This window comes from Vombatus ursinus, unplaced genomic scaffold (assembly GCF_900497805.2).
Source record: "Vombatus ursinus unplaced genomic scaffold, bare-nosed wombat genome assembly UNPS02014932.1, whole genome shotgun sequence".
In the NCBI taxonomy this organism is placed as follows: Eukaryota; Metazoa; Chordata; class Mammalia; order Diprotodontia; family Vombatidae; genus Vombatus; species Vombatus ursinus.
Genome location: NW_020954710.1, coordinates 5,403,935 through 5,431,215, shown reverse-complemented (window position 1 = coordinate 5,431,215; position 27,281 = coordinate 5,403,935). Strand labels below are relative to the sequence as shown.

Here is a 27,281-nt window from a genome sequence, read left to right as displayed (position 1 = left end):
AAGAATACATGGAGGAAAGTATGGTGTAAGAAGATTGCAAAGGGTAGGAGGGGTCTGAGTTATGAAGGGTGTGAAGGGTTCTGAATGCCAAACATAACATTTTATATCTGATCCTGAAGGTGACAGGGAATCTTACTGGAGCTGACTGAATGGTGGGATAGTGGGGATGATGTGATCAGACCTGTGCTTTAGGAAGATCAATTCGACAGCTGAGTAGAGAATGGATTAGAAGGGGGAAAGAACTGAGGTAGGCAGACCCTCCAGCACATTACTGCATTAGTGAAGTGATGGGGGTCTGCCCAGGGTAGTAGCAGTATTAGAGAAAAGAATAAGGCATATGGGAGATACGTTAGGAAGGTAAAACAGACAAGAGTCAGTCACAGATTGGAAAAGGAAGGTGGTGGTGAGAGAGAAGGAGAGGAGTTGAGGATAACACTTAGACTGCAAGCCTGGATGACTAGGAGGATAATCAGCTCCCATTTAGTGCTTATACAAAATATATCTAAAACCTAAAGATTCATACAAATTCAAAGTGAAGGGTCTGGAATAAAATCTATTATACTTCAGCTGCAATTGCAATCATGTTTTCAGATAAGGTAATCGAAATCAGATACAACATTAAGAAAGACAAGTAGGGCAATTTTATGATTAAGAGCATAATGAGATTATATCATTATTCACCTACCAAGTGGCATAAGATCCAGGTTTTTAATAGAAAAAAAAAAGAAGTAAAGATCTAGGTAGTAGGACACTGAGTACAGACAATTTTAACAGTCCTCTAACAAATCCAACAAAGAAAAATAAGAAATACATTGTAAACTTGAAAAGAATGTTGGAAAAACTGGATTTGATGGATCTATGCAGCCTTCTGAATGGCAATCTTTCTAAATTTCTAAATATTTCTCAGGCTCTCATATGATGCACCATTAAAAAGTTGAAGAATGGAAAATTTCTTTCACAGTTGTGGCCAGGAAAGGAATCTGTAACCAATTATGATATAGAGAATCTTATGAAAGAAAAAAGACTTTGATTATATAAAAAAGGTTTTTCATATATAAAGTAAATACAACTAGAATAGGAAAAAAAGACTCGAATTACAATCATTTTTAATTATGTCAGATGACTAAATTGTTCATATGCTTTGATCTAGTGATCCTACTAGTAGGATTATACCAAAAAGAGGTACATGACATAGGATAAGGACTCACATGTACCAATATTACTTGTAATAACAAAAATGTGGAAACAACTTCTACGTCCAATAATATAAGGCTTGTGAATTAACAGAATTATTATTACCATGAGGTACAGGAAAGGGAACAAACATTTATATAGCTCCCCCCCCTCCCCCATGTGCCAGGCACTGCTAAGTGCCTTTTACAAATATTACCTCATTTGATCCTCACAAGCACCCTGGAAGAACAACCCTGAGAGACAGGTGCTGTGATTATCCCCATTTTGCAGTTGAGGAAACTGAGGCAAACACAGTCGGCACTTAAATCCTTCCTCCCTTACCCTGTCTGACATTTGGAATCTGAGAGCCACAGACATCAGACTTGATAATGTAAACTCAATGGCGCGAGGTGTACAACAAACCGTGACGTTACTTACACTGAATAACGTGATGACTGCAGTAGCAACAAGACAGCCCGCATGTGAGAAGTTCTCATCTTCATATCTGTCAGAGAAGAGGGCTGCCCTTTTCTGAAGTGGCACAGGTCCTACAGAAACGGAAGCAATGGAAAGCTTTTAGGTTCAAAATTTTCCTGAAGCTTCATCCAAGTTTCTTAGAAGGACCCAAAATCTGAACTGAAAGCAAAAATTAAGACTACCAGAGCACCCCATGTGATATAAACCAGAGATTTACCTGTGGCTGCGACATTTAGATAATCATCTGGAGGAGCCCGGGAATAGTCATGAGGTCCAAATAGAGCATTTTCTACTCTCTGTATAAAAAAAAAGGCAGACAAAACGAAAGTTGCCATAAATGAATCTGAAACACTCCTGCAGTTTTGCTATGAAGTCAAAAACCCCAGGGTCGGTTCCACCCCAACAGACAGCAGCTGCTTCTGGTAGTCTGCGTCTGTCTGGTCACATGGAGCCCACCCCAGGACGTAGAGCGCTGTAGTACCTCAGGAGCAGGTCGGGGTCTGCTCTTTTTCACTCCAGATGCAAGTTCAGACTAGGAGACAGAAAAAGGAAAGAGTGAGGAAGGAGCAGCTTGGATGGTGAGACCCTACGCATCTTTGCTTCAGGCTCTCCCCGCCACGTTCCACCCTCCACTCGGGGGCCAAAGCGATCTTCTTGAAGGGCAGGTCTGACCATGCCGTCGGCCTGCTCAATAAACTCCAGGGGCTCCGGGACCTCTGCAATCAAGGGTACGCTCCTCAGTCCAGGCTGACTAAGCATTGCTCCTCCCTCATGTGTGCTCCGTGGCCCAGCCACCCTGGACCACGTGCTGTCACTCAGAATGCCTCATCTCTTCTTCGTCACGTTGGCCTCTTCCTGTCCCTATTTTCTCACAAGATTCTGCTAAAACACTACTTCAAAAAAGATTCTTTTTAAAAATTCTGAACTTAAACATCAAGTTAAATAAGTACTTCTACATACAAAAAGAGGATTGTGCATGAAACAGTGACTCCATCACGTACAGCACACTTGTCCTTTCAGGCATATAACAATTCAACGTGTAATTTCCAAAGACATCCTGCTTGTCTGTCAACCACCCCTCTCTACAAGAGGCCAAGTTCAAGGTGCTGCTGAAATCCCAGACCTTCTTCCTGTATCCTGTCTTCACCTCAAACACACTTGACTCATCTTCCCCATAACTTCCTTCTCCTACGCTGCCCTATTTCTTTTCTTTTTTTTTTTTTGGTTAGGCAATGGGGTTAAGTGACTTGCCCAGGGTCACACAGCCAGTAAGTGTCAGGTGTCTGAGGCCAGATGTGAACTCAGGTCCTCCTACCTCCAGGGCTGGTACTCTATCCACTGTACCATCTAGCTGCCCCTGCTGCCCATTTTTCTATGAATTCTGTCAATGCAAGCTCAAACTCTTAGAATGGCCTTTCTCTCCTCCCTTTACTTTGCTCTCCATGGCTGCTCCTGGTCCTAATGATTTTTCCTTTCCAATGCTTCTCACACCCTTTCAATTCTATATAGCAGAACCTCAGGTTAAGGCATTTTCTCCCTCATGTCTGAACTACAGAAATAGCCTGACAGATTTTCTTGACTCAAATTCATTCTGTGTACAGTCACCAACAGGTATTTGAACAGGGTAAAAGAAAAAAATCACATCTTCACTTCAATATAATTGGTTTTCTTTGTATTCTCATGCATTTTATGTTATTCATTTAAAACCACTATTCTGAGAAGAAGTCCACAGGCTTCACCAGACTGTCTGAGGGGTACATGGCACAAAAAAAAGTTAAAGACCCCTCTCAACAGATAAGCAACCTGTTCTAGACACTGCCATTACTAGCTACTGGACTCTCAAAGATCAGAATGAAAGAAGAAAAAACATTTGAGTCACGGTCGTTAAATGAAAGGAAAGAACCCGAGGCCCTCATACCGGTGTAGGTATGGCTAAACCCCAGGAGCAATGCACACTGTAGTCTAATCCCAAACATTTTCCTGATGTCTCCTTGGGCGGGGTAAATCCTAAGGTGACCAGTGGGAAGTAGGTTCTAGAAGTAGGTTCTAGCAGGCCTGTCAGCCTTCAGAGCCTTTAGGCGAATGTCATCCTACCTTGAGCAGAGGCATCTCTCGGGCCTGCTGGATCAGAAGGTGCATTTCATTGATTTGCTGCCGCACCAGAGGAGGTACAGGGTTGCAACAAGCAATAATACCCTGAGGTTCCCTAAAGGCAAACAACGACTTAGTTTATCTTTAAAAAAGCACAGCATTTAAAAATATTCAGATGGGAAGAGTGATCAGTGGATTCAAGCTCAGGTCCAATGACTTCACCAAAGGCCAAAGGTTTATCAGCAGACTGTTGGCCACTATTAACTCAGTGAGGCCAAGGAAACGTTCACTTGAGGTGAGGTTCAGAAAAAGCTAACCTCTGAGTCTTTCCTTCAAGGTCCAATCCAAGGGCTACCTCCTTTATGAATTTTCCTTTCTTCCCTTCCCACCTCCATGCATACCTTTCCTTTCCTTCCCTTTAGATTGTAAGATCTTTGAGGGCAGGGCCTCCCTTGTATCTACCCTCATACTTTCAGCACTTATCACAGGGACATAATTAGTACTGATGGTCTCTGAGCAGAAGAGCAACCTTGACCAACAATCTGGAAAATGGGATTTTGAAGACTATGGGAGCCCTGAGATTGCCATCCTGCCAGCACACAGACTCACTTGGGCAGCTCCTCAGCTATCTTCAGCATCATGTGGTTGGGCAGGACATAGCTGCAACGGAAGCACAGTAGGCTTAGTAAGACCGGGGGTGGCCCCCACAAAGTTCTCTCCAGGAGAGTTAACAAATGTCACAAAATAAACAATGCGGTAACTCGGCAGGAAAGACTCAATTACAGATCTGGGCAGTAAATCCATCTTTCTTTTGCCAGCAGGCTTGCCTTGCTGAAAGTATTAAAATAATTTCTGTTCCACCACTGTCTCACCCATAACTCTCATCCTCCCTCCGGGCTGTTCTGTCCCTCCACGAATAGAGCAACTGGAAGGCTGTGAGCTGCTGGGTGCTAAGATGCTTCTTCTGCTTTCTGTACAGCTCAAGGTACGAATCTTCGGTGAAAATCGGTTTGATGAACCTCTGCAAAGGATGGAGAGAACAAGGGCCAAGATAAGTAGATGTACTTTTGGCCTCTAGCAATGAATGAGAGCAAATGACGGAAACAACCCCCCCCCCCGCCCCCCCCCCCGCCCCCGCCCACCCGCTTTTGTATGGACTCTGGCAAGGCCATACCTTGAGGCAAATGTCCCTGCTCCGCTGCCACACCACCTGCAGCTGAGCTGGCTGCCCGTTTGCTCGTTCCCACAGGTCTGAACGCATCTTATCATAGATGTAGAGGAGGTAATGAGTATCATGGCGTGCGTAGTTAAACATTTCCTCAGGTAAAGGTCTAGAGATGCGACAACAAGGGAAGTTTTGGTGATTTCTTCTAGTGGCAGCTATCTTAACTATTCCGACTACCACCTGGCATAAGGTTTTTACAGGTAATAAATATTTGTTGAATCAATGAATGAATACTCGCCAGGCCCTAAAGCACAATGCATAAGTTACATTATTCACTTCAGCATCTTTTTACTGTAATTCGCAGATTAGCAATTGGATGAAAAGGGTGTCTCACACTGATATGGTGAGCAAGACCTTGCAGAAGTACAAAGTGCTTTTTCTCCCCACAATACCTGCACCACACACAGTGGGAGCAGCATGGGGCACAAAAGGAAGGTTAGATTAGGACCGAGAGGACCTCGATTTAAAGCAGGACTCTGTCACTCACTACCTGTGTGGGTCATAGGTAAGGATACTTCTGCACGCTATGGTTTAAGGAGAAATTTGATAAGCTGGAGAGGGTCCAGAGGAGAGCTACCTGGATGGTTAAAAGTTTGTGAGTTCCTGTCATTTGACAATCAGTCAAAGGAACTGCAGATGTTAAGCATGGAAAAGATGAGACTTAGGAGGGAGAAGACAGTTATCTCAGGTTAACTGAAGGGCTGTTTCACCAATGAGAAATTAGACTTGTTCTGTTTGGTCCTCAAGAACATGATTAGGAGCAATGAGCAAAACTACAGAGGCCAAATGAGGTTTGAAAGCTCGGCTCATCATTAGGGCAACCCCAAGGCGCCTCCTCCATGCAGGTCCCCGCTCCCAGGATGGATGGCCACTTGTGGGAAGGTGCTGGTGGGTGGGGATTCTTAGGCAACAGGGCCTCAGAGGCCCCTTGTTCCGAGAGTCTATCAAATCTCTGAATTTCTCTGGGCTTTAGCTTTATCATCTGGAAAATGAGAGGGCAGGACCAGATGCCCTGTAAAGTCCTCCATCTATGCTCCTCTGATGATCTATTTTGACCCTTAGAACAACACTGGGATCGGTATTAGAAGTTTTTCCATTCCTGTCTTACAGATGAGGAAGCTGAGGCTGAGAGAGGGCAAATGACTTGTCCAGAACTGAGACTCAAACCTGGTCTATGCTGAGCCTTGGTCAGGGATCTTCCCACTGCAGCACAGGGCTTCTCCTGGCTTTCAAAGAAGGCTTTGGTTGTGCCCTCTCTTACACCGGGAGCGCCACAGTGCCCACAAAGAGAGGCCGAGAAGCAGGGACGCCTGACTTACAAGCTGGGGGCCTTTGGGAAAACCACTTGGCTTCTCTGAGGCTCTATTTCCTCCACTGAAAACAGGGACAAGACTTGTACAAACTACCTCCCAGGGCTGTGGTGAGGAAAGCGCTCTGCATGCCATCAAGGCACAGAGAAATGTGAGCTATGACCTTTGTTATTTTGCTAACAGTTTTATTTGATAATGATTTTATTTAGTTGGGTTACTTCTCAATCACCACCAATAAGGAGACACAATGTTTAGTGGTGCTTCCAACTGACAGATGGAACTGTAGTGCTTTGTCCAGCTGCTGGGGAAGGGGAACATGAGCTCCAAGGAAGTCCAAATGCCAAGTTATACTATTACAAAACACCAAGTAAAAAGTCAAAAGAATTACCGCATTGTGCTATCTCAAACATATTATACATGATACACCAGAAAGATGTGAGTTTAAAGCACAAGAAAAGGGAACTGCACAGGCAACCTTAATGACTACAATTCTCCTTTAAGGAGTTACTAAAAATTATTTCCTGCCCATTCTCTCCTTTCACCCACAATAACAAATCCAGCCCATATAAGTGCAAATTATCCCTCTGAAATTCCCTGTGGCTTTTATGCCAATGGCAATCCTTACAGAACAGGCAGAGAACACCTACCTTGTAAATCATATAGGTTATGAACAGAGATATAAACCTGGTGCTCCAAAGACGAGTTCATTTGGGCACCAATTTTAAGCCAATGGAGTCATCAGCAAGAAACATACCGTATCCTCCAGTCAGCCAATTGATATTGCTTGTTTGTTTCCACGTTGCAATAGAGTTTCAGTAAGTGATCCAGTGAGTGCCTGCCAAGGTTGAGGATGCGAGCTGCCTGGTGAGTATCAAACATGTTCACCACATACACCCCAAAGTCTTTCTGCAGCCACTCGATGTCCATATCAGCACCATGGAAGACCTGGAAAGCAAAACCAAAACCATGAAAGGCACTGGAGCTCATTCTGCCCCAGCGACTGAGCCCCACATTGGAAATTCAAATGGAGACTAGGCTGTGGGCTCAGAACTCGTCTCAATCTGTTTAACCCAGGCATACAACAATCATGCCAAGAATTCTGAGGACATTAAAAGAACCACAGAATTGGAAGGGACTTGAGCAGCCTGCCAGTCTAGCTACTCCTACAAAGAGGTTTCCCTTCTACAACAAGTTTAACCAGTGCACCTCCCACCCCTCCAGGAGACCTACCTCTTCCAAGGCAGGGCACAACACTTCTGGATGGCTTCTGGAAAGTTTTTTGTTACATCAAACCTAAATTTCTCTCTCCTCAATTTTGCCCTCTTGCTAAAGCTAGCCTACAACTAGTGTTCTCTCTTCTCTAATCCTTCTGACACAGGACAGAATGGTGGAGAGGAGGGAGTGCTGGACGTGGAGTGACGAAGACCCAGATTTAAATCTTCAGGCACTTCTTAGATGTGTGCCCACGGACAAGCCACTTATTTTAGCTGAATCTCAGTTTCCTCATCTATAAAATGAAGATGATAACATTTGCCAACCCACCTAAAAGAGTTGTTGTGGGGTTCAAATGAGGTATTGTATGTAAAGGGTTTTGTAAACTTCAAAGTAGTATACTGGTACCAACTGTTATAACTATTATCACTACTGACAGTTCTTGAACCACTTGAGGATGGGCTATCACCCCCCCACCCCATCCCATTCTCTTCTCCAGTCCAAACATCTCCCAATTCTTCTAACCAGTGGTAACAAATATAATTGGATCACTGCAGGCTTAGAAAACTATAAATTAGCATTATGTATGTATTTTCATTGATTTTGTTAAACATTTCTCAATTACGCTAATTTGTTTTGGGAAGTGAGTTTGACACCTCTCTGACCTTGTGTTCCTTCACTATCCTGACAGCTGTCCTCTTTGTGGTCTCTAACTCATCAGTGTTCTTCCTGAATAAGCGCATTACTCCAGCTGTCTGGAGCAACGGACAGGACAGTAGACTATCGTTCCTCCCTGCCCCACCCCCCTTCCTCTCCAAAGCTTTGCCTCTCAACACAGCCCAAGATCACAATAACTGTTGGCACACTGCCAATTTAGAGTGAGTTTGCTGTTCACCAATCCCCCAGTTTCTCAAATAAACTATCATCTAGCCATGTCTCTTCGATCTTGTATCTGTGAAGGAGGATTTTTGAACCCAACTATGTGATACTTGTCCCTATTAAATTCCATCTTAGTAGATTCAATGTACTGTTGTAATCTGGCAAGATGCTCCTGGATCTTAATCCTGGCAGCCAGTGTGTGAGCTTTGCGTTCCTTTTGTGTCCCACCCTTCCCGTCTTCTCCAACAAATCACAACCTCCATCATCCCCCCTCTTTACTTTTCCACTAACATACAGCCTTCAAACATGCCCCTGTCTCCCCAAGCCCAACCCTGAAACAATTTTACTAGGCTCTACCCTTGCCTCAAGTTCGATGTACTATTATGATAGGCAACCTCAGAAAACGCCATCTACCCTCACTTGTCTCCACTTCTCCCATCATTCCTGACTGCTTCAGATTCCACCACTCAGCTGCCGCTGCTCTTTCCAAAGTGACTAATTGTCAAACCTGACAATCTTTCTTAGTGCTCATTCTTCTTAAGCTATCTGATGCATGACACTGCTGACCATCGTCTTTTCCTGGACACTCTCTCTTCTCTGGCCTTTCGTTACACTAATCTCTCCTGGTTCTCCTACTTCTGTCGTTTTGATGGTGTCTGATTCTTCATGGCTCCATTTGGGGTTTTCTTGGCAGAGATACTGGAGTGCTTTGCCATTTCCTTTTCCACCTCATTTTACAGGTGAGGAAACTGAGACAAACAGGGTGAACTGACTTGCCCAGGGTCGCACTGCTAGGAAGCGTCTGAGGCGGGACTTGAAGGAGTCTTCTTGACTCCAGACTTGGTGCTCTGTCTTCTCAATCTTCTCGTTGGCTTATCAACCAAGTCACACTCCGTAACTGTGGGTGTGTACTATAGTTCTATCTCAGGCCCTCTTCTGTTCCCTTTTTCCTCTTTTAAACCACATCAGCTACCATGGATTTAATTATTATCTCTATATAGATGCCTTGCAGATCTATACAGCACGTCCCAAAAGTCTTAGGGCTTTAACAGCTTAAATCCGCCCCAGTGTCTCCCAGAGTTTCAATCATACCTCACCAAATGCCTGATATTTCAAAATGATTATCCTGGCGATATCTCAAATTTAACTATGTCCAAAATGGCACACATTATCAGTCCCCCTACCCAACTTATCACCACCCCCTTCTAACTTTCCATTTCTGCAAGGCATCAACACTCTTCCAGTCTCCCAGGTTTGTAACCTTGGCATTACTCCTCACTCTCCTTCACTCCACATACCTAACCAGCTGCCAAATAAATATTGTCACTTCTACAACTGACAACATGTTTCTCAAGCAGGCCCTTCTTTGTACACATATACCACTAGTTCAAACCCTCCTGCTTCTGCCTAGATTAGTGCAGTAGCCTCCTACTGGTCTCCCTGCCTCTGATCTATCCTAACCACTGCTGCCTAAGTAATTTTCCTTAAGTACAGATCTGTTCATGTGACTCCCCTATTTAACCGATTTTGGCGGCTTCCTATTGCCTCTAGGATAAAATGTAAACACTCCTGTTTTGTTTTTATTCCCAACTTATCTTTGGCCATTATTCCCTTTCTGGCTCTCTGCAATATAGGCAAACTGTCCTTCTCTCTATTCCTCACGAATCATGCTCCGTCTCATATTTCTGTCACTTTGGACTGGCTGTCCCAAATGCCTGAAAACCCACTGCCTCCTCAGCTCTGTCTCTTCCTCCATGATTCAGGTTAAACATTACCTTCTTTATGAAGCCTTTCCTGATTCCCTCAACAATGCCCTCCCTCCTAAATAATTTTGTATTTAATTACCTTATATTTGTTTTAGGTATTCTCTTCATATTGATTTGGTACTTAGTTTTCCTCATTAGAATGTAAAGTAAGTGTTGAGATTGTTTCATTCACTGAATCAGTATCCTTTGCACCTAGCACAGCGTCTGATACAGAGCAGGCACATAAGAAATACTGTTTATGAAGGCAGAGTCAAGATGTCAAAGTAGAAGGAAGAAGTTGAGTTGAGTTTTCATCTCTATAATTCCTCCCCAAATATACTGAAAATGTATCAAAGCAAATCCTGATTGTGAAATCCAAGAAAAAAAAATCATGAGCCATTTTTCCAGTGCAGGCTGGGACAGGGAGATAGACAAAGAGGCCTCTGGACACTGGGGATGGGCTCCAGCCAGGACCTGCCGCAAGGAGTCTTCCAGCATAGATGCTTAAAGGAGGACAGAGGCTGTGCACCAGAACAAGAGATTCTAGGGAACCCCCCCCCACACCCTGCACCCCAACCTTGTGCAGGAGGGAGCAATAGGTGCTAACTGGTAACTTTGTCACTCACTACCCAGTTCCAGGAAGCCCTGAGGAGAGGACTAGCACCTAGGGTTGGGGTTTCTGGGTACGGGGCAGTCATGGGCCTTGGCTGTATGCTAAGCAAGGAGCAAGTTCAGAAGCAAATAGCAGCTGTGTGACCTGGGAGCAAAGCAGGATCTCAGTTCCAGGATCCTACATGCTCTAGAATTCCAGGAAGGCTGCAGTTCTGTCCATCTGAACCAGTAGAGCTTCCCAGCAGGCTGGGAGAGGCTGAATCCAGCAGCAGTCTATTCAAATTCAAGCCAGGGGCAAGCCTAAATGTATGTTGCTCAGATGCAAACCCAGGTCAGGAACTTGTAGAGCTCAGACCAGAAGGGCAATAATCAGACTTTTCCCTATAACAGACCACTCTGAGAAAACTGAAAGCTCATGGGTCCCCAACATGAGATGCTTCTGAGATCCTAGAATCAATAGCCTACAACAAACCCTAAGAAAGCAGTCGAAGGATCCATGCTCAGCCCAGACATTCTCTTTAGAAGTGTGCAGAGCCCAGACCTAACAGAAAATCCAAAGTCAGAAAGTAAGCCAGAAGAATGAAAAATAAGAAAAAAAAAGAAAGAAAGAGTCCCACCATAAAGAGCTGTAACAGTGATAAGGACGCTTAAGACACAAATACAGAAGAAGAGAATAACTGCAAAATATCCACAAGGAAAAACACAGCCTGGGAAGAAATTTGACTAGAACACGTGGGAGAGATAAAGCAGGAGTTAAAAAAAAAAGTTTTTATAAATGGAATGAGAATTCTAGAGGGAAAAAAAAGGAAAAGAAATGAGAGCTATGGAAAAAAAAATTGGAAAGAGAATTAACAGCTTCACACAAGAGTTATAAAACCTTGCCCAAGTCAAACGAGAATGGACCAAACAGAAAATAGTGACTCCACGAGACAAAAAAAAAAATACTAAAACAAAGTCAAAAGACTGCAAACTATAGGAAAATAGAAGAGGAAGGGGATAAGGCGGGGGGGGGGGGGGGGGGGGGGGGGGGAGAAGGGAGGGCAGATTGGGGAAGGGGTATTCAGAATGCATGCCATCTTAGGGTGGGGGGAGGGGTGAGATGAAGAGAGAATTTGGAACTCAAAATCTTGTGGAAATGGGAGCAGCTACGTGGGGCAGTGGATAGAGCACCGGCCCTGAAGTCAGGAGAACTTGAGTTCAAATCCAGCCTTTGACCAAACACTGGACACTTACTAGCTGTGACCCTGGGCAAGTCACTTAACCCCAATTGCCTTAAAAAAAAATAGTAAAAAAAAAAAAATCTTGTGGAAATGAATGCTGAAAACTAAAAATAAATAAATAAATTAATAAAAAAAGACTGGCAAAAAAAAATAGACGAAAATGTAAAGTATCTTGTAAAAACAACTAAAAAACAATTGAGCTGGAAACATTATGGAGGAATAATTTAAGAATCACTGAACTACCAGAAATCTATGAACAACAAAAAAAAAGAAAGCCATATTTCAAGAAAACTGTCCTGATCTCTTAGAACCAGAAATAAGAAGAATCTAATGTCATCTACTGAGAGAAACCCAAAAGGGAAAACTCTCAGGAACATCATGGTTAAAATCCAGAGCTCCCAGGTTGAAGAAAAAATACTGTAAGCGGCCAGAAAGAACAGAGTAGTCACAAGTACAGTTCAAGTACAGAGGAACTGGTTAGGATTATACAAGATTTAGCAGAAGAAAGCCTGGAATATGATATTCCAGAAGGTAAAAAATAAGACTTATAACCAAAAATAACTTGCCTAGCAAAACTGAATATAATCCTAAAGGGGAAAAAATGGACTTTTACTGAAATTAAGGATTTCTAAGTATCCTTGATGACAAGACTGGAGCTGTGCAGAAACTCAGGATATAAAGGAGTCTAGAGAACAGAAGTGAAGCAATCATAAGAGACTAAACAAAGATAAACCATTTACATCCCAATATAGGGAGATGATTCATATATCTCATCAGACCTGTATCATAATTGAGGATAATAGTGAGAGTCTAATAAGACAGAGGGCTTGGAAGTGCTTTTGTTATGTTTTAATAATCTCAGACAAAGAATGGGAAGGGAGGGGAAGAACGGGGAAAATGATCATACACAATCAGAGCACACAAGTAGAAGGCTACAGAAACAAGGGTGCAAGGGGGTGCAGGAGACTTCACTTAAACTTCACTTTCATCTGAACTGGTCAAAGTAAGAATATGCAGAGTTGGGTACAGAAATACATTTTACTCAAAAGGGAAGCAGAAGAGAAAGGGGAGAAACAAACTTTCACTAAGGAGGGCAGATCCTGGGGAGAACTTTAAAAGAAAACAAAGGACAAGAACCTGTGACTGGCCTCTGAGTGAGGGAAACAGAAGAGGGTCAGAGAAGAATATACCAGATGCAGGGCACACGCCTCTCTCACCACTGTATTCTTCTTTTAAAAGGGAGAGTAGGAAACAAGAAGAAGAAAAAATGTAAGAGAACAGGACAGAAGGAAATACACAATTAAGGATCATAACTAAGAATGTACAAACAAAACAAAGGTAGCTAAAATTTGAAGAGAAACAGATAATGGGGGGAAAAAAAACCTGTGCAGTAAATTTCTCTAATAAAGGTCTCATTTCTAAGATATATAAGGAACTGATTCAGATTTATAAGAATGACAGTCATTTCTCAATTGATAAGTGGTCAAGAGATTTGAAGAGGCAGATTTCAAAGAAATAAATCCAAGTTATCAGTAGTCGTATAAAAAAGTGCTCTAAATCATTAATAATTAGAGAAATGCAAATTAAAACAACTGAGAAGTACGACCTCACACCTATCAGGTTGGCTAATATGACAGAAAAGGAAAATGAAAAATGCTGGAGGGGATGTGGGAAAACAAGCACACCAATACACTGTGAACTGATCCAGTCATTCCAGAAAGCAATTTGGGGACTATGCCCTTTGACCCTGCAATACCACCACTATGTCTGTACTCCAAAAATATTTACAGCACCTCTTTTTACAGTGGAGGTAAAGAAGCTGAAATTGAGGGGGTGTCCATCAACCGGGGAACAGTTGAAGTTATGGTAATAGGAATGGGATGGGACATTACTGTGCTATAAGAAATAATAAAAGAGGCTTTGAGACGGCAGGTGATTCCTTGGCTATTTGATGTCCTTTGAATAATATCTGCACAGAACTGATAGTTGTGAGATGAAACCTCAGAGGTTTTCTTTGGCCTGCATGACTTATTATTATAGATTTGGAGCCTTCTTTTATAAGGTTGTTAGTTGTTTGCAGTTCTTATTTGGAGAACTTTTTGTGCTTATCTTTTGAGAGAATAATGAATCTAAGTAAAAAAAAGTTTGTAAATTATTTTAAAAAACTAAAAAAAAAAAAGAAATAATAAAAGAGACACCTTCGGAGAAAGGTGGGAAAACTTGTATGAATTGATGCAGAATGAAGTGAGTAAAATCAGGAGAACAATTTATATAATAATAACAATATTGTAAAGACAAACATCCTTGAAAGACTAAGGAACTCTGATCCATATAATTATTGACCATAACTCCAGAGCAGTCAGGATGAAAGAAGCCACCCATCTCCTGATAGAGAGGTGATGGACTAAGAGTATAGATTGAGACATTTTTCTTTGGACAAGGCCAAGGATTTTGCTCTGCTCGTGATGTTCGAAACAAGGGTTTTTCTTTATTTATTTATGGGTGGGGGGGAGGGCAAGAAGGGTGAGTATGTAAAAACGAGAAGAGGATTTTTACTGATAAAAAAAGACAACATTTTTAAAGAAAAAAATGTTCATTACTGATTGATTTTAAATCTGTAATTTGCAATTTTGATAAGAATATTATGTGTGCTTTTTTCCACGTCACTGATACAAATGTGAAACTGCACAAATCCCTAGGCCACTTCACTAGAGATGTTCTAAGTTGACATTGAACGATAACGACTATTACTTGCATCTGGTCATTCAACCATTTCTTTAAAAAAAAAAAAAGTTTTTTTCAATCAGAAAAAATCCACATTGTCTTCCCTCCTTCCCTAACTGAAAAATCAAGAAAAACAAAACCCCTATCACAAACACATACAGTCAATCAAAACAAATATGTACGCTGGTCATGTCAAAAAAAAAAAGTCATGTTCTGCATTATGAGTCTTTCACTTCTCTGTAAGAAGGTGGGTAGCACGTCTCATGGTGAGTCTTCTGGACTCCTGGCTGATCATTACACTGATCAGAGCTCCTAAATCTTTCAAAGTTGTTTTTTACCACATTGTTATTATTGTATAAAATGTTCTCCTGGTTCTGCTTACTTCATTCTGCATCAGTTGACACAAGTCTTCCCAGGATTCTGTGAAACCATGGAACTTGTTCAGTCATTCCCCAATTAATCCCTAGCACCCCCTTAGATTCTAATTCTTTGCCACTACCAAAAGGGGCTACTTCATTTAACCATTTCTAATTTTATTTACTTATACCATCATCTAGCCCACATCTGTGTCAGATTTCCACAAGAATAGCATGAAAGATATTATCAAATGCTGTACTAAAATCCACACAAACTATGTTTATAGCATTCCTCTGAGATCCCAGTTTATTAACTCTGCCAACAAAAGAAATAAGGTGAGTTTGCGACCTGTTCTTTTTGAGGCCATGTAGGTTCTTTTCGATCATCACTTACTTTTCTAGAAGTTTGTACACTGTCTCTTTAAGTATATTCAAACGCTCATATAGTCTTATGCTTTTATCTGTTCAGATGTCCTTTTCACCAAAGTTGCAACCCATCCACACCTGCCTGTGTTGTGCAACTCTTGTCCATGGCCTCCAAAATGTTGGCCACAATGCCTAAGAGACTTTCCTCCCTTTCTCCCTCTCTGATGGAATCTGAGGACACCAGTAGAGTGCTCGGACCATCTACCTGGCTTCCTTCACCTGGATATGGGACCAGCCTGTTTTCTTTTATGCTCACATACTTCTCTGATGATAGCCTTCATTCAAGTGCTCTTCTGACATTCCTCACTGGTCCTGGCCTGGCCCCACCTACAACCATTGATCTTGGTGTGATCCTCATGCCTGACTCCTCAGAGGCTCTCATGTTCCATGAACACAAGAATACTGGTATTAGAAAGATCTGCTTCTGTCTTTGGGAGAAGTTTGGGATTATAAAAAGATCTCTGCTATCTACTGAAGGCAATCCAGCCCTCTTACCTTCTGTTCAACTCTGCGCCCAACTCATATATTTATTGTTTTCTGTCATGTGTGTGTTTACACACACACACACACACACACAAACACACACACACACACTCTCTCTCTCTCTCTTTCTCTCTCAGGTCAAACTCTCTTCCAGGACATTCTGAAATGTTCTGAGGCTTGGTGTAGCCAATACTGCCATTCACAAAGATGAAGTGGAGGGCCCCACTACCTATAGGGGATCCTTCTTCAATTAGGATTCTGCATTGGGTCATCACTGGCGAAATCCTTTAGTGAGTTTGCCTCTCTGTTTTATGCCTTGCCTGTTATTTACGATCAAAGGGTCAAACAAAAGTATATTATTCAATAAATATTGAATAATTAGAATTTGAGAAGGAATAAAAATCAAGCTCACTGGCTTACAGTTGCCTACTAGCTTAATACATTATCAGTATAATCAATGGATTACCACTGTTGGTATTCAGTCAATTGTGAAAATGAACAAATATTCTTCTGAATGGCTACCAGTTAAATGTCGCCTGCTCTGGACCAGAGCCAGAAGTTTAGGTCATCTCGTCTGACCTTCTCATTTTATAGAGGGAAATTAAGGTCTGGAGGGGTTAGCTAAATTACTTGTCCAAGGTCACACAGGTGATAAATAGCAAAGCCTGAATAGGAACACAAGTCTTCTGACTCCAAAGCCAATGTCTCTTTCCCTACATCCATATCATGTTTTTATATAAAAAGTTAAACACAGAGCAATCCCATCTCACTCTAGCCAGAAACACAGCACTAGCTCTTTTACATTAACTGAGTCTGTAGTAAAAAAAAACGGTTAGCAGGCTTAATATGTCACTCAGCTCTCTCAGTCATTACACAACAACAGTTCAAAAGCATAAGCTGACCTTAACAATGGATGGATCTGTGAAGCTCTCATTGAGAATATACAGGTCACATCGAAGTTCCAGGGTATCAATAATGAAGTCCTCTGTTCGGGTGGAAATCTGCATTAGGCATGTCAAACCTAGGAAACTCCTGTAAGAGTGGTGCTAACACAAACAAAAAGAGGAGATGGGGCACAGAGAAAAAGTTGTCACCAGGTTTCATTCTATATTACCTCAAAGTCCAGTTTTTGAATTTTTGAAAAACTTATTTTATGAGAAAATACATGGAAATTACAGTTTAATTGCTTTCCCAATAAGACAACAGCAAATTTTAAATCAAGGGTAAAAAAAATCTACCTCCAAATCTACACCAAAGTCTTTACAACTCAGGAGTTTTTCATTGAGTTCCACAAGTTCATCAAGGGTGGATACAAAATGGCAGGGTGTTTCTTCTACAGGTCTGTAGATCTAGAACAAAAAACTACTGTTAGAAATAGTAAAAGTGACTAATCATCTTCCCCAAAGTCAAAACAAAGTGATGAATTGGAGACAGTCTCCAAAGTTCCTGTCACTTACTACCAACAAACTAAGCCATAAATACAACACTTAAGCATCCCTTCTCTTTAAAAAAAAAAAAACCCTTTCTAGATCCTATTACAAACATCACTATCATCTAATATCTCTCTTCCCTGCTCAGCTAAAACTCCCTGAAAAAGCTGTCTATACTTGGTGCCTCCACTTTTCTCATTCTTTAAAATCTCTACTAACTGGTTTCTGATCTCATCACTCAAATAAAACTGCTCTCCGCAAAGTTACCAAGGATCTCTTATCTGTCGACTTAAATGGCCTTTACTCAATGCCCAACCTTCTGACCTTTCCGTAGCACCTGAGACTGCTGACCACTCTTTCCTCCTCATATTCTCTCTTTTCTGTGGTTTCATGATACTCCCCTCTCTTGATTCTCTCTTTTAACCTCTCCTTCTATCTCCTTTGCTGGGTCTTCATCATGCCATGCCCACTAACTATGGGTACCAGAAGGTTTTGCCTTAGGCCCTCTTTTCTCTCTACATTCTATCACTTGGTGATTTCATCAGCTCCTATGGGTTCAGTCATCATCTCTACAAAGATGAGATATACAGATATATAGAGCCCCCAAACTCACTGGTGACTTGCTGCACCTCCCATCTCTGTACATCTGCACTCACTGGCTAGCCCCATCCCTGGAATACTTTCCCTCCTCACCTAGACCTCTTGGACTCTCTCAGCTTAGATATCACCTGTTGTAGGAGGCCTTTCCAGATGGTAATTTCATACCCTGAGAATATATCTCACATATACCTACATGTTTGTATACATTACGTCCCCATTAGAAGATGTCCTTGCAAACAGGTGCTGGTTAGCTTCGTCTTTATGTCCTTAGCATAGTACCAGGCACATAAAGGGTGATTAATAAATGAATATTGGTAGATTTTCACTCCCTTCCTGCAGGGACCCCATTCTAGAATGTAGGTTGGAGACTAACCTGAATCTGTGGCTTCTGAAGGACTGCCTCTGGTGGAGTAAAGTGATCCAGTTCATACTGGTAGGGATGAGCAAACCTGGATGAAGTGAAAAAGAAATCAGCCAAAGGAAAAATGGCAGCTTTCCTGACCCCGGATCTATTATGATTTGGGGAAAGGGAATGAGAACAAAAGCCTCAGGAGAAATGAAATGAATTTTTAAATGGCACACACATTCTAGAAACCATAAAAACTGCATTATTTCTAACAGCAAAAATCTCAAAAAGCAGGGAGTGCCTGAGCAAGTCATGGTATATTAGTGTGGCAGAGTTCTACTGTTTTACTACTGTAATTCAAGGATCTCTAATTCAGTCATTGCAGGCTCTCTGTCTATTGACAAAAATTACAATTCTCATGTCTTAGGAATAGTTTAGGTGAGTTACTGTGGCAAGAAAAAAAATCATATGGTGGCCAAACTAATGATGATTTTCTCTACACTCAGCTAGGCTGGCCCTCCACTAATGGTCCCCAGGTCCATGACTGCTTGGCAGCACCTGCCAGACACTGGGGCACTCACATAGACACACTCGCACCACAATAAAGGAACCAGAGAATGAATGACACCATTAAGAAAGAGGAGTGTGAGAAAAATAAAGAAATATGGAAAAGGCAGATATAATGGAATAGATGAAATAAAGTAGGACAAAAGGAAGCACATAACACAATAATTACAAATATGTACAAAATGTGTAAGGAAACGTGAATGTAAAACTAGAAGGATCAAAAGGGGACTAGCAAAGAGTTACTGAGAGGTTACTATTGTAAAGTTTTATATATATATATATATATATATATATATATATAAAACATTAGATAGATTATTTTAAAATGTAAAGTGAAAATTCATACCAAAGACTGAAAAAAGGAGAAAAAAGAAAAATATTTATTAAGTGCCTGCTATGAGTGAGGCATCGTGCTAGAGGCTGTGAGACATTTTAAAAAGAAGACCTCCTCCTTGCCCTCTAGCCTACGGGCTTGGGTTTTGGAATATCAAACCAGGGGCTTGACAGTGTGAAGGGAAGGGGGCAGGCGTCACCCTGGTATTCAGGCACATGACCAACTGATGTATTGCAACATTTCTCTACCAATACTTGTATGAAAAGTTATATGCTCACAGAGACTTTCTTAGGCTACACATCAAAAGGCTAATTGATAATTTTCAGCATTTCATTCCTATGAACCGCTTCTCTGATTCTCTAAGGCATAATCTCACATTTACAGGAATGACAAAGAAATGAAAGTGAGAATTAACACGAGAAAACAATGTGATGTGGTAAAAGAGCCCTGGATTTCATCTGAGGCCTTGGGTGGGAACCTCCTATTTGACACTGCTCCAATTGTGAGACTCTGGACTCCACTTACAATCTCTTTTGGGAATATCTAACTAAATGGCAGCTAAGAGTCCATCTCATGCTAAATTTTATAAACCCTCCCAACCATGACTGATCTCTTACATATCCTGTTCAATCTGCTGAGTTCTCTGCTGATAGAGAAAATCTGCTAAGGCAGGCGGCACATCCAAATCCTCAGGGCGTTCTTGTCGCTCACGTCTCTCTTTGGTGAGTGCTGGAGACCAAAGCAGACAAAAGCTGATTTTATACATGTGAGATCAACACTTAAAACCCCAATATTCTGTATTTCTGAAGGGACTGAGACTTCGCGTGACGAAGCAGCCAGATGTGGGACGATTTCACGATTTTCCAGCCTCTCACTCAACATTCCTATTGACCCTAGACCGAAAGGAAAGCTGGCCGAGACGACTCACCCTGAGCCAGAGGTTTCTGAGCATTGGGCTTGATGAAGATTTTGGGGACAAATGGCGTGTTGGAATTATCCACCTTGTCTCGAAACCTTAGCTGAGGCCGAACGACATTCCTGGCATGAAGCAGTCGGAAAGTTTCAGACTGTTTTTTCTTGTTATACTCTCCTGCCTAAGGAGAGAGAGAATTCCTCAATTCGGTCTACACCAATGTCCCTTTCAAAAGGTCTGTTGCATTAAATGAACTAGAAGAGTAACATTCCCATGGATGTCACGATTTTCCCATCAATGAAGACGCATTTAAAGAATGACATGCCTAGGAGCCAGGCAGCTCTGATGGAGGCAGAAAAAAGGACATTAAGGAGGTGGTGTGGTGGTGTGCTGGACAGTAAGCTAAATTAGAAGTTAGTTTTGTCCACAAAACCAGGAGTGAAATTTCAATTACCAAAAGCTCATTTTACAGCTTAAATTAGGAATTACAGTTAACCACTGTCAGAGCAGTCTGGGTAAGGAGGAATTCTCACCTTACGATTCCAGCTGGACACAATCGTTTTAGGGACCTGCATTCCCGCAGGGAGGATAGGCTGCTGATTCTTGTTTACTCCTGATGCTTCATCCAAGAGAATACCCTAAAATCAAGAACCAGAAGTAGACAGATTATAAGGTAAGTCAAGAAGCATTTATGGAACACTCGTTGTGTGCCAGCCACTAAGCTAAAAAGTGCCGGGGATACAAAGAAAGGCAAAAACCAGTCTCTGGTCCCAAGAAGCTCATTGTCTAATGGGGAGACAACATACAAACAACCATGGACAAACAAGTTCTGCCCAGGATAAACTTGGGTTGTCTTGGAGGGAAGGCACTAAGAATATGGAGGACTGGGAAAGGCTTCCTGCAGAAGGTGGGACTTTATCTGAGACCTCAAGGAAGTCAGAGAAGCCAGGAGGTGGGGGTGAAGGGGGAGTTTTCCAGGCATGGAGGCAGCCCCTCCTCATCAAGAAGTCAGGAGATGCAGTGTCCTGTGTGAGGAATAGCAAGGCGGCCAGTGTCAATGGTTTGTAGAATATGTGGAGGGGAAGCAAGGCATAAGAAGACTAGACAGGCAGGAAGCAGCCAGGTTGTGAAGGGACTGAATATGAAACACATGACTTTCTATTTGATCCCAGAGGTAACAGAGAGTCGCTGGAGTTGACTGAATGGTAACATGGTCAGACCTGTGACTTAGAAAGATCGATTTGACAATGAAGTGGAGGATGAACCTAAAGCAAGGAGACACCTGCCCTGGGAGCTATTGCAATAATCCAGATACGAGGTGATGAGGGCCTGCACCAAAGTGGTGGCAGGTGTCAGAGGAAAGATGTTATGAAGGTAAAATCAACAGGACTTAGCAACAGATTAGACATGGGAGTTTTGAAAGAAAGTGAGGCATGTACAAAAACATTTATAGCAGCTCTTTTTGTGGTGGCAAAGAACTGGAAATTGAGAGGATGCCCATCAATTGGGGAATGGCTGAACAAGTTGTGGTATATGAATGTAATCGAATACTACTGTGCTGTAAGAAATGATGTACAGGCTGACTTCAGAAAAACCTGGAAAGACTTGTATGGTCTGATGCTGAGTGAAGTGAGCAGAACCAGGACAACGTTGTACACAATAACAGCCATGTTGTGCGATGACTAATATTGATAAACTTAACCTTTCCCAGCAATACAAGGATCTAAGACATCTCCAGAGGCCCTGTGATGAAAAATGCTATACACATCCAAAAAAAGAACTATGGAAGTTGAATTGCTATTTTTTTTCTCTTCTGTTGAGTTTTGTTTCCTCTTTCTAATGGTTCCTCCTATTGGTTTTAATTTTTTACTTACAACATCACTAATGTGAAAATATGTTTAATAGGAATGTAAATGTACAGCCTATATCAGATTGTGAGCTGTCTTGGGGAGGGTGGTGGGGAGGAAGGGGGAGAAAAATTTTAAACTCAAAAGCATATGGAAGTGATTATTGATAAATCAAAATAAATTAATAAAAAAAAGAAAGTGAGGAATTGAGGATGATACCTATGTAGTTTTCAAATCTGGGTGTCTAGGAGGACGGTGGTGTTCTCAATAGCAACAGGGAATTTAGGAAGAGTAGAAGATTTTTAGGGAAAGATAGTGAGTTTAGCTTTAGACACTGAGTTTGAAACGTTCACATCTAGTTTGAGATGTCCAATAAGCAACTGGAGATGAGAGACTGGAGATCAGGAGAGAGGTTAGGACTAGACAAAAGACCTGAGAATCATCTTCACAGAGGTGATAATTGAATCCATGGGACCCAATGACATCACCAAGCGATAGAGGATAAAGGGAGAAGAGATGATAGCCGAGCACAGAGCCTTGGAGGAAATCTACAGTAAGCAGGAGTGACCTGGATTAGGATCCAGCAAATAAGGAGGGGTCCATCAGGTAGGAGGAGAAAAGTGAGAGAGTAGTATCACAAAAACCTGGAGAGAAGAATGTATCAAGGAGAAGAGAGTGATCTGCAGTTTCAAATGCTGCAGAAGGGTCAAGAAGGATGAGAAATGAGGAAAGGCCATTAGATCTGGCAATTAAGAGATCACTGACTGGTAACTTTGGAGAGAGTGGCTTCAGTTGAATAATGAGGCCAAAAGTCAGTCTGTAGGGAGTTAAGAAGAGAGTGAAGTAGAAGCAGCTATTGAAGATAGCTTTCCCAAGGTTAGCCACCAAAGGGAGAGGTCTCGAGCACACTTGTGTGTGTGTGTGTGTGTGTAGATATATAGATAGATAGGTAATAAGAGAAGTGATATTTCACTGGTAAGTCCTTTGCCTTAAATTCTACAAAGATTGATTTGCAGAATGCAAGACATTTTGTTACAATGTGAAAGATGACTAGGAAATCCTACCAAACAAAGCACTTTTCAGAAACATTCAGGCTCATAACTGAATAACTGTTGCCCTCCCGAGCTCTCTGCTGTGTCCTCATTGAAGATTTCTGAGTTAAGATGAAATGAGTCAAGAACAAATTCTTCAGAGCACCATAGGATGACACTATTTGGAGTCAGAAGGGATTATAGAGGCCCCTTTCTTAGAAATAGGGAAATTAGGGCCCAGAAAGACAGAAATATGCACTGCCAGTGAGAAATACCATAATGTTTTTCTAATGTACTAAGGGTTTTGCTTCATCTACAATAGAAGGCATGTGATGTGATGAAAAAGAGCTCCTGGCTTGGTGTTAGAAGAGACCTGGGTTGAAATACTGCCTCAGAAACTCACTAGCTGTATAACAGAGATGAGTCAATAAGCCTCATTTTCTGCCAACAGGATAATGAGGATAATAATACTTGTGGAGCCTTGGAGGACTGCTGTGATATAATGTCTATAAAGGACTTTGTAAGCTTTACCACAGACATAATCACTTCTTAGTGTATGCTCCCCCAGCAGCATCTCTGGGTATAGGACACTTAACTGTCACAAGACAGTTTCATTTCCTAGCTGATGCAGATCATCAGGCCATGTTACTCACCACTCTTTCAAGAATAACATCATTGGAATCAACCAGCAAATCAAACTTGTCCTCCAACTCAGTCACTTTACTCCGGTCCTTAATGTGGCTACGACAGCCTTGGTACTGCATGACCTTACTCATACTAAGGGAACAAGAAAAAGGTTTATTCATATTAATAAATTCTTTCTCTTTTAAACTGGAGAAGAACACTGGAAAGGAAGGCACCCAAGAGAATTTAACTGTGCTGAGACTTTAACTGTCTGTCATTCTAATAGTAACCCACCAAAACTTGCTAATGGGTCTCAAGCCAAGCCCTGCAATTGCCTGTCGAATGGTCACCCTTCCAGTTGTCCTTCATGCAGCTGCCAAAATAACCTTCCTAACACATCAGTCTGACCAACACATATTGTCATGCCCAAAAGGTTTCAGTGCCTCTTTCCGGTCCATGGCATCGATACAAACTTCTCTGCCTGGCACCAAGGTCTTCCAACTGCCTCAAACCATCCACACTGGAATGGTGGGTTGTAGAGACATTCTTAGCCAGGGAGGGGTTGGATCAGGCAGCCTCTCAAGCCCTGCCCAAATCTGTAATACCCGTCTCCCCTATTTCACATTATTTCCCTTCGCACCATCAACACTGCAGGCTGCACTCTCCCCTTCTGGGCATTTGCCCTGCCTATTCCCTCATGCTTAGAATGCACTCCATTCTAATCTTATCAAGGCTCAGCTCAGATGAAACCTTCCCTGAATCTCTGCTTCCAAATTAATGTATTCTTTCTTTCCTCAAAAGTTCGTAGATCACTGCCGGCCACCTCTTCTTTGACTTCATTTTCATCTATTGTGTACTTTACTTATCTTTGTATTTACTGTACACCTCCCACAAGGCCGCAAATTCCTTTAGGACAGAGACCATGTTGTTTTCAATCTGTGTATTGAATAATCCCTTGCAAGAAGCAGGTGCTTAATAACCTTGTTAATTGCAGTTCTCCCCTTATAAAATTCAGAAGATGGATGAGATTTCTACAGTGCCTGCTAATTCTATGTGTTTCACAGTTCTAAAGAGACAACAGATCTATCTATCTCAGCCTCTTACTCTAGTAAACAGGAAATAGTGTTTCTGACCCTGAGATATAACTATTAAAAAAAAAAAAACTATTAAGATCCAGAGCATTATTCATCTATAGATTTCAAAAGTGTTTAAATTCTCCAGATATATTTATAGTAGTTAGTAAACACTAATATTTGAAATTCTATAACTTATATCAGAAGCCAAATAATGTAAGTGTCTGTTTCCCAGTCCCCTAATTAATCCAAAATGACAAGATCAATTTGGGCTGAACAGTCTTCTAAAGGGTGACTCAAAGTTCATAAGGCAACTGAAACTTCCTCATTTTCATGGTCCCTTTCATAATACAGATACAGCTCTGGAGTATAAAGCAACAAAACCACAACACACATCAGAACTTTCCTGGAAAAAAAATATTTACCATTTTTTTTTAATATTTCCATCACTGATAAGAAAAAATGACAACGAGCATTTACCACTGAAGTAACCTGTCTCCTTGTGTTTCACAGAATGCCCGGAAGCCAGGAAAACTTCGATAAAAATCATACTCATCTCCAGCCTGTGGCAGCCCATTGGAAGCTTTTGTAGCAGCCAGCACAGAACCAAGAGCAAACTGTCAAAAAACAAGTAATAATAATAGTTGGCATTTATACAGGTTTGCAAAGCACTTTATATATCTCATTTGATATTCACAACAACTCGGGGAGGTAGGTAGATACGAGGAGGTACAGATAAGGAAAATGAAGAAGACAGGGATGAAGTGACCTGCCTAGGGTTACACAGCTAGGAAGGCTGGATTTGAACTCAGGTCTTCTTGATTCGAGGCCCAGTTGCTATTCACCATGGTGCCACTGACCTAGCTCCAGTGTGGTACAGTGGAAAAAACATGGGACTTAGAAGGGTAAAATCTGGCTCAGAATCTATGTGACTGCAGACAAACCACCTCATCTCTTGGAGCCTAGTAACATGTGGATAATGATAGCTGCATTGCCTGTCTCATATGGTGGCTGTGAAGAAAGCACTTAATATACCTTTCTGTGGTCCAAACTTGCAAACTGGACACTCTCTCCACCAATGCAGTTTGCCAACTGTCTATAACTTATATATAGTTTTAAATATTTGCCTGAGGCACTGAAAGGCTAAGCAACTTGCCCAGAGTCACAGAGCCAACCTGTTAGGGCTAAGACTTGAACCAAGTCCTGAGTCATGCAATTATTATTGTTGTTAATTATGTGGGAAGGGATCAGGCAGACTTCATGAGAAGGGCAGCATCTAAACCAGGTCCTGAAAGAAGAGAATCCGACAGTTATCGAACACCTAGTAGGTATAAGTTATTGTGCTAGGTGTTAAGGAATATGCAGAGGCACTGCTTTCAAGAAATTTATAATCTAATGGGAAGAAAGATCCCCTTGTGCATATTATTCTACAAGGAAGGAAACATATGAAGACAAAGTGTGATATTGTGGAAAGTACTCTGGATCTACAGTTAAACAGTCTGGGTTTCAATCTCCAAGCTGCTTGTTGCTTTATGGGTGACTCGGGGCATATTTCCTCTTCCTACACCTCAATTTCCTCTTCTGTAAAATGAGGGAAGAGGAATTGCATTAGATCTTAAAAATCTCTTTCAACAACAGATACTCTAACAATAGTAATCATTTATAAAACGCTTCACAATTAAAAAAATAAAATATGAGCTCATTTGAAAAAGGCATTTCAGGTATTATCCCATTTTACTGTCAGGAAAGTTAGATTTGGAAAAGTTACATGACATGTCCAGGCTCACAAAGCCAGTGTCTGAAGACAGGATGTGAGCCCAAATCTTCCTGACTCCAAATCCAAGGCTCTATTCTCCATTTCACATTGACTCTCATTCTATGTTGATGAGGTAGGTAATCAAACAATCAGCATTTATTAAAAGTCTATTATGTCAAATGGAGAATGGTTGAAAATTATGGTATCTGAATATAATGCAATAAAACAGTGCCTAAGAAAGGAGGAAAGGGACAAGTCTCAGAGAAACTTGGAGAGACCAACATGACGTGAGACAGAGTGAAATGAGAAGAACTAGAACAACTTATAAAATAATACTACTGTAAAGACAAACAACTTTCCCAGTGACCAACCACAATTCCAGAGGCTTCATGATAAAACATGCTATCCACCTTCTGACAGAGAGGTGATGGACTCAGGGTGCATAATGAAACACGCATTTTTTGGATATAGCTAATGAAGGAATTTTTTATTACGTGTATTTGTTACAAGCAGGAAGTGTGTGCTAGAGCCAACTGTACAGGCTCAAAAGAGATGATTGTTCAACTCTCGGTGTGAGCGCTTATATCTCGGAAATCAGTAAATACCAAAAATTAGGGCTTGGTTTATTGTTTTGTCGATTATCTAGATTCAAGTGAGGGAGAAAATGTTAATAATGCAGATAAAATTTTAAAATTTGTCATGTATTTCCAAGCTGATCGTTAGACATTTCCCAGCACACTGCTGGTTACAAGAGATTTTTCCTTTTTTTTTTTTTTTCAGTGAGAGTCAGGACAGGTGGTAGTATCATTCTATATCTCTTTTGCCTT

General features: G+C 41.5%; 1 protein-coding gene across 1 annotated transcript in view; it reads right to left on the bottom strand.

The window, feature by feature from the left end:
• Positions 1 to 27,281, bottom strand: part of EXOSC10 (exosome component 10) — a 42,292-nt gene that overhangs the window by 12,247 nt on the left and 2,764 nt on the right. The window contains exons 2-17 of the mRNA XM_027843970.1: positions 25,179 to 25,315; positions 23,655 to 23,778; positions 20,657 to 20,761; positions 20,139 to 20,304; positions 19,828 to 19,939; positions 18,337 to 18,412; positions 17,172 to 17,282; positions 16,836 to 16,979; positions 7,031 to 7,221; positions 4,916 to 5,072; positions 4,614 to 4,762; positions 4,351 to 4,401; positions 3,745 to 3,856; positions 2,132 to 2,182; positions 1,868 to 1,946; positions 1,612 to 1,721 (exon numbers count right to left, since the gene is read on the bottom strand). Coding sequence (XP_027699771.1) covers positions 1,612 to 1,721; positions 1,868 to 1,946; positions 2,132 to 2,182; positions 3,745 to 3,856; positions 4,351 to 4,401; positions 4,614 to 4,762; positions 4,916 to 5,072; positions 7,031 to 7,221; positions 16,836 to 16,979; positions 17,172 to 17,282; positions 18,337 to 18,412; positions 19,828 to 19,939; positions 20,139 to 20,304; positions 20,657 to 20,761; positions 23,655 to 23,778; positions 25,179 to 25,315 — 1,875 coding nt within the window. The remainder of the gene's footprint in view (positions 1 to 1,611; positions 1,722 to 1,867; positions 1,947 to 2,131; positions 2,183 to 3,744; positions 3,857 to 4,350; positions 4,402 to 4,613; positions 4,763 to 4,915; positions 5,073 to 7,030; positions 7,222 to 16,835; positions 16,980 to 17,171; positions 17,283 to 18,336; positions 18,413 to 19,827; positions 19,940 to 20,138; positions 20,305 to 20,656; positions 20,762 to 23,654; positions 23,779 to 25,178; positions 25,316 to 27,281) is intronic.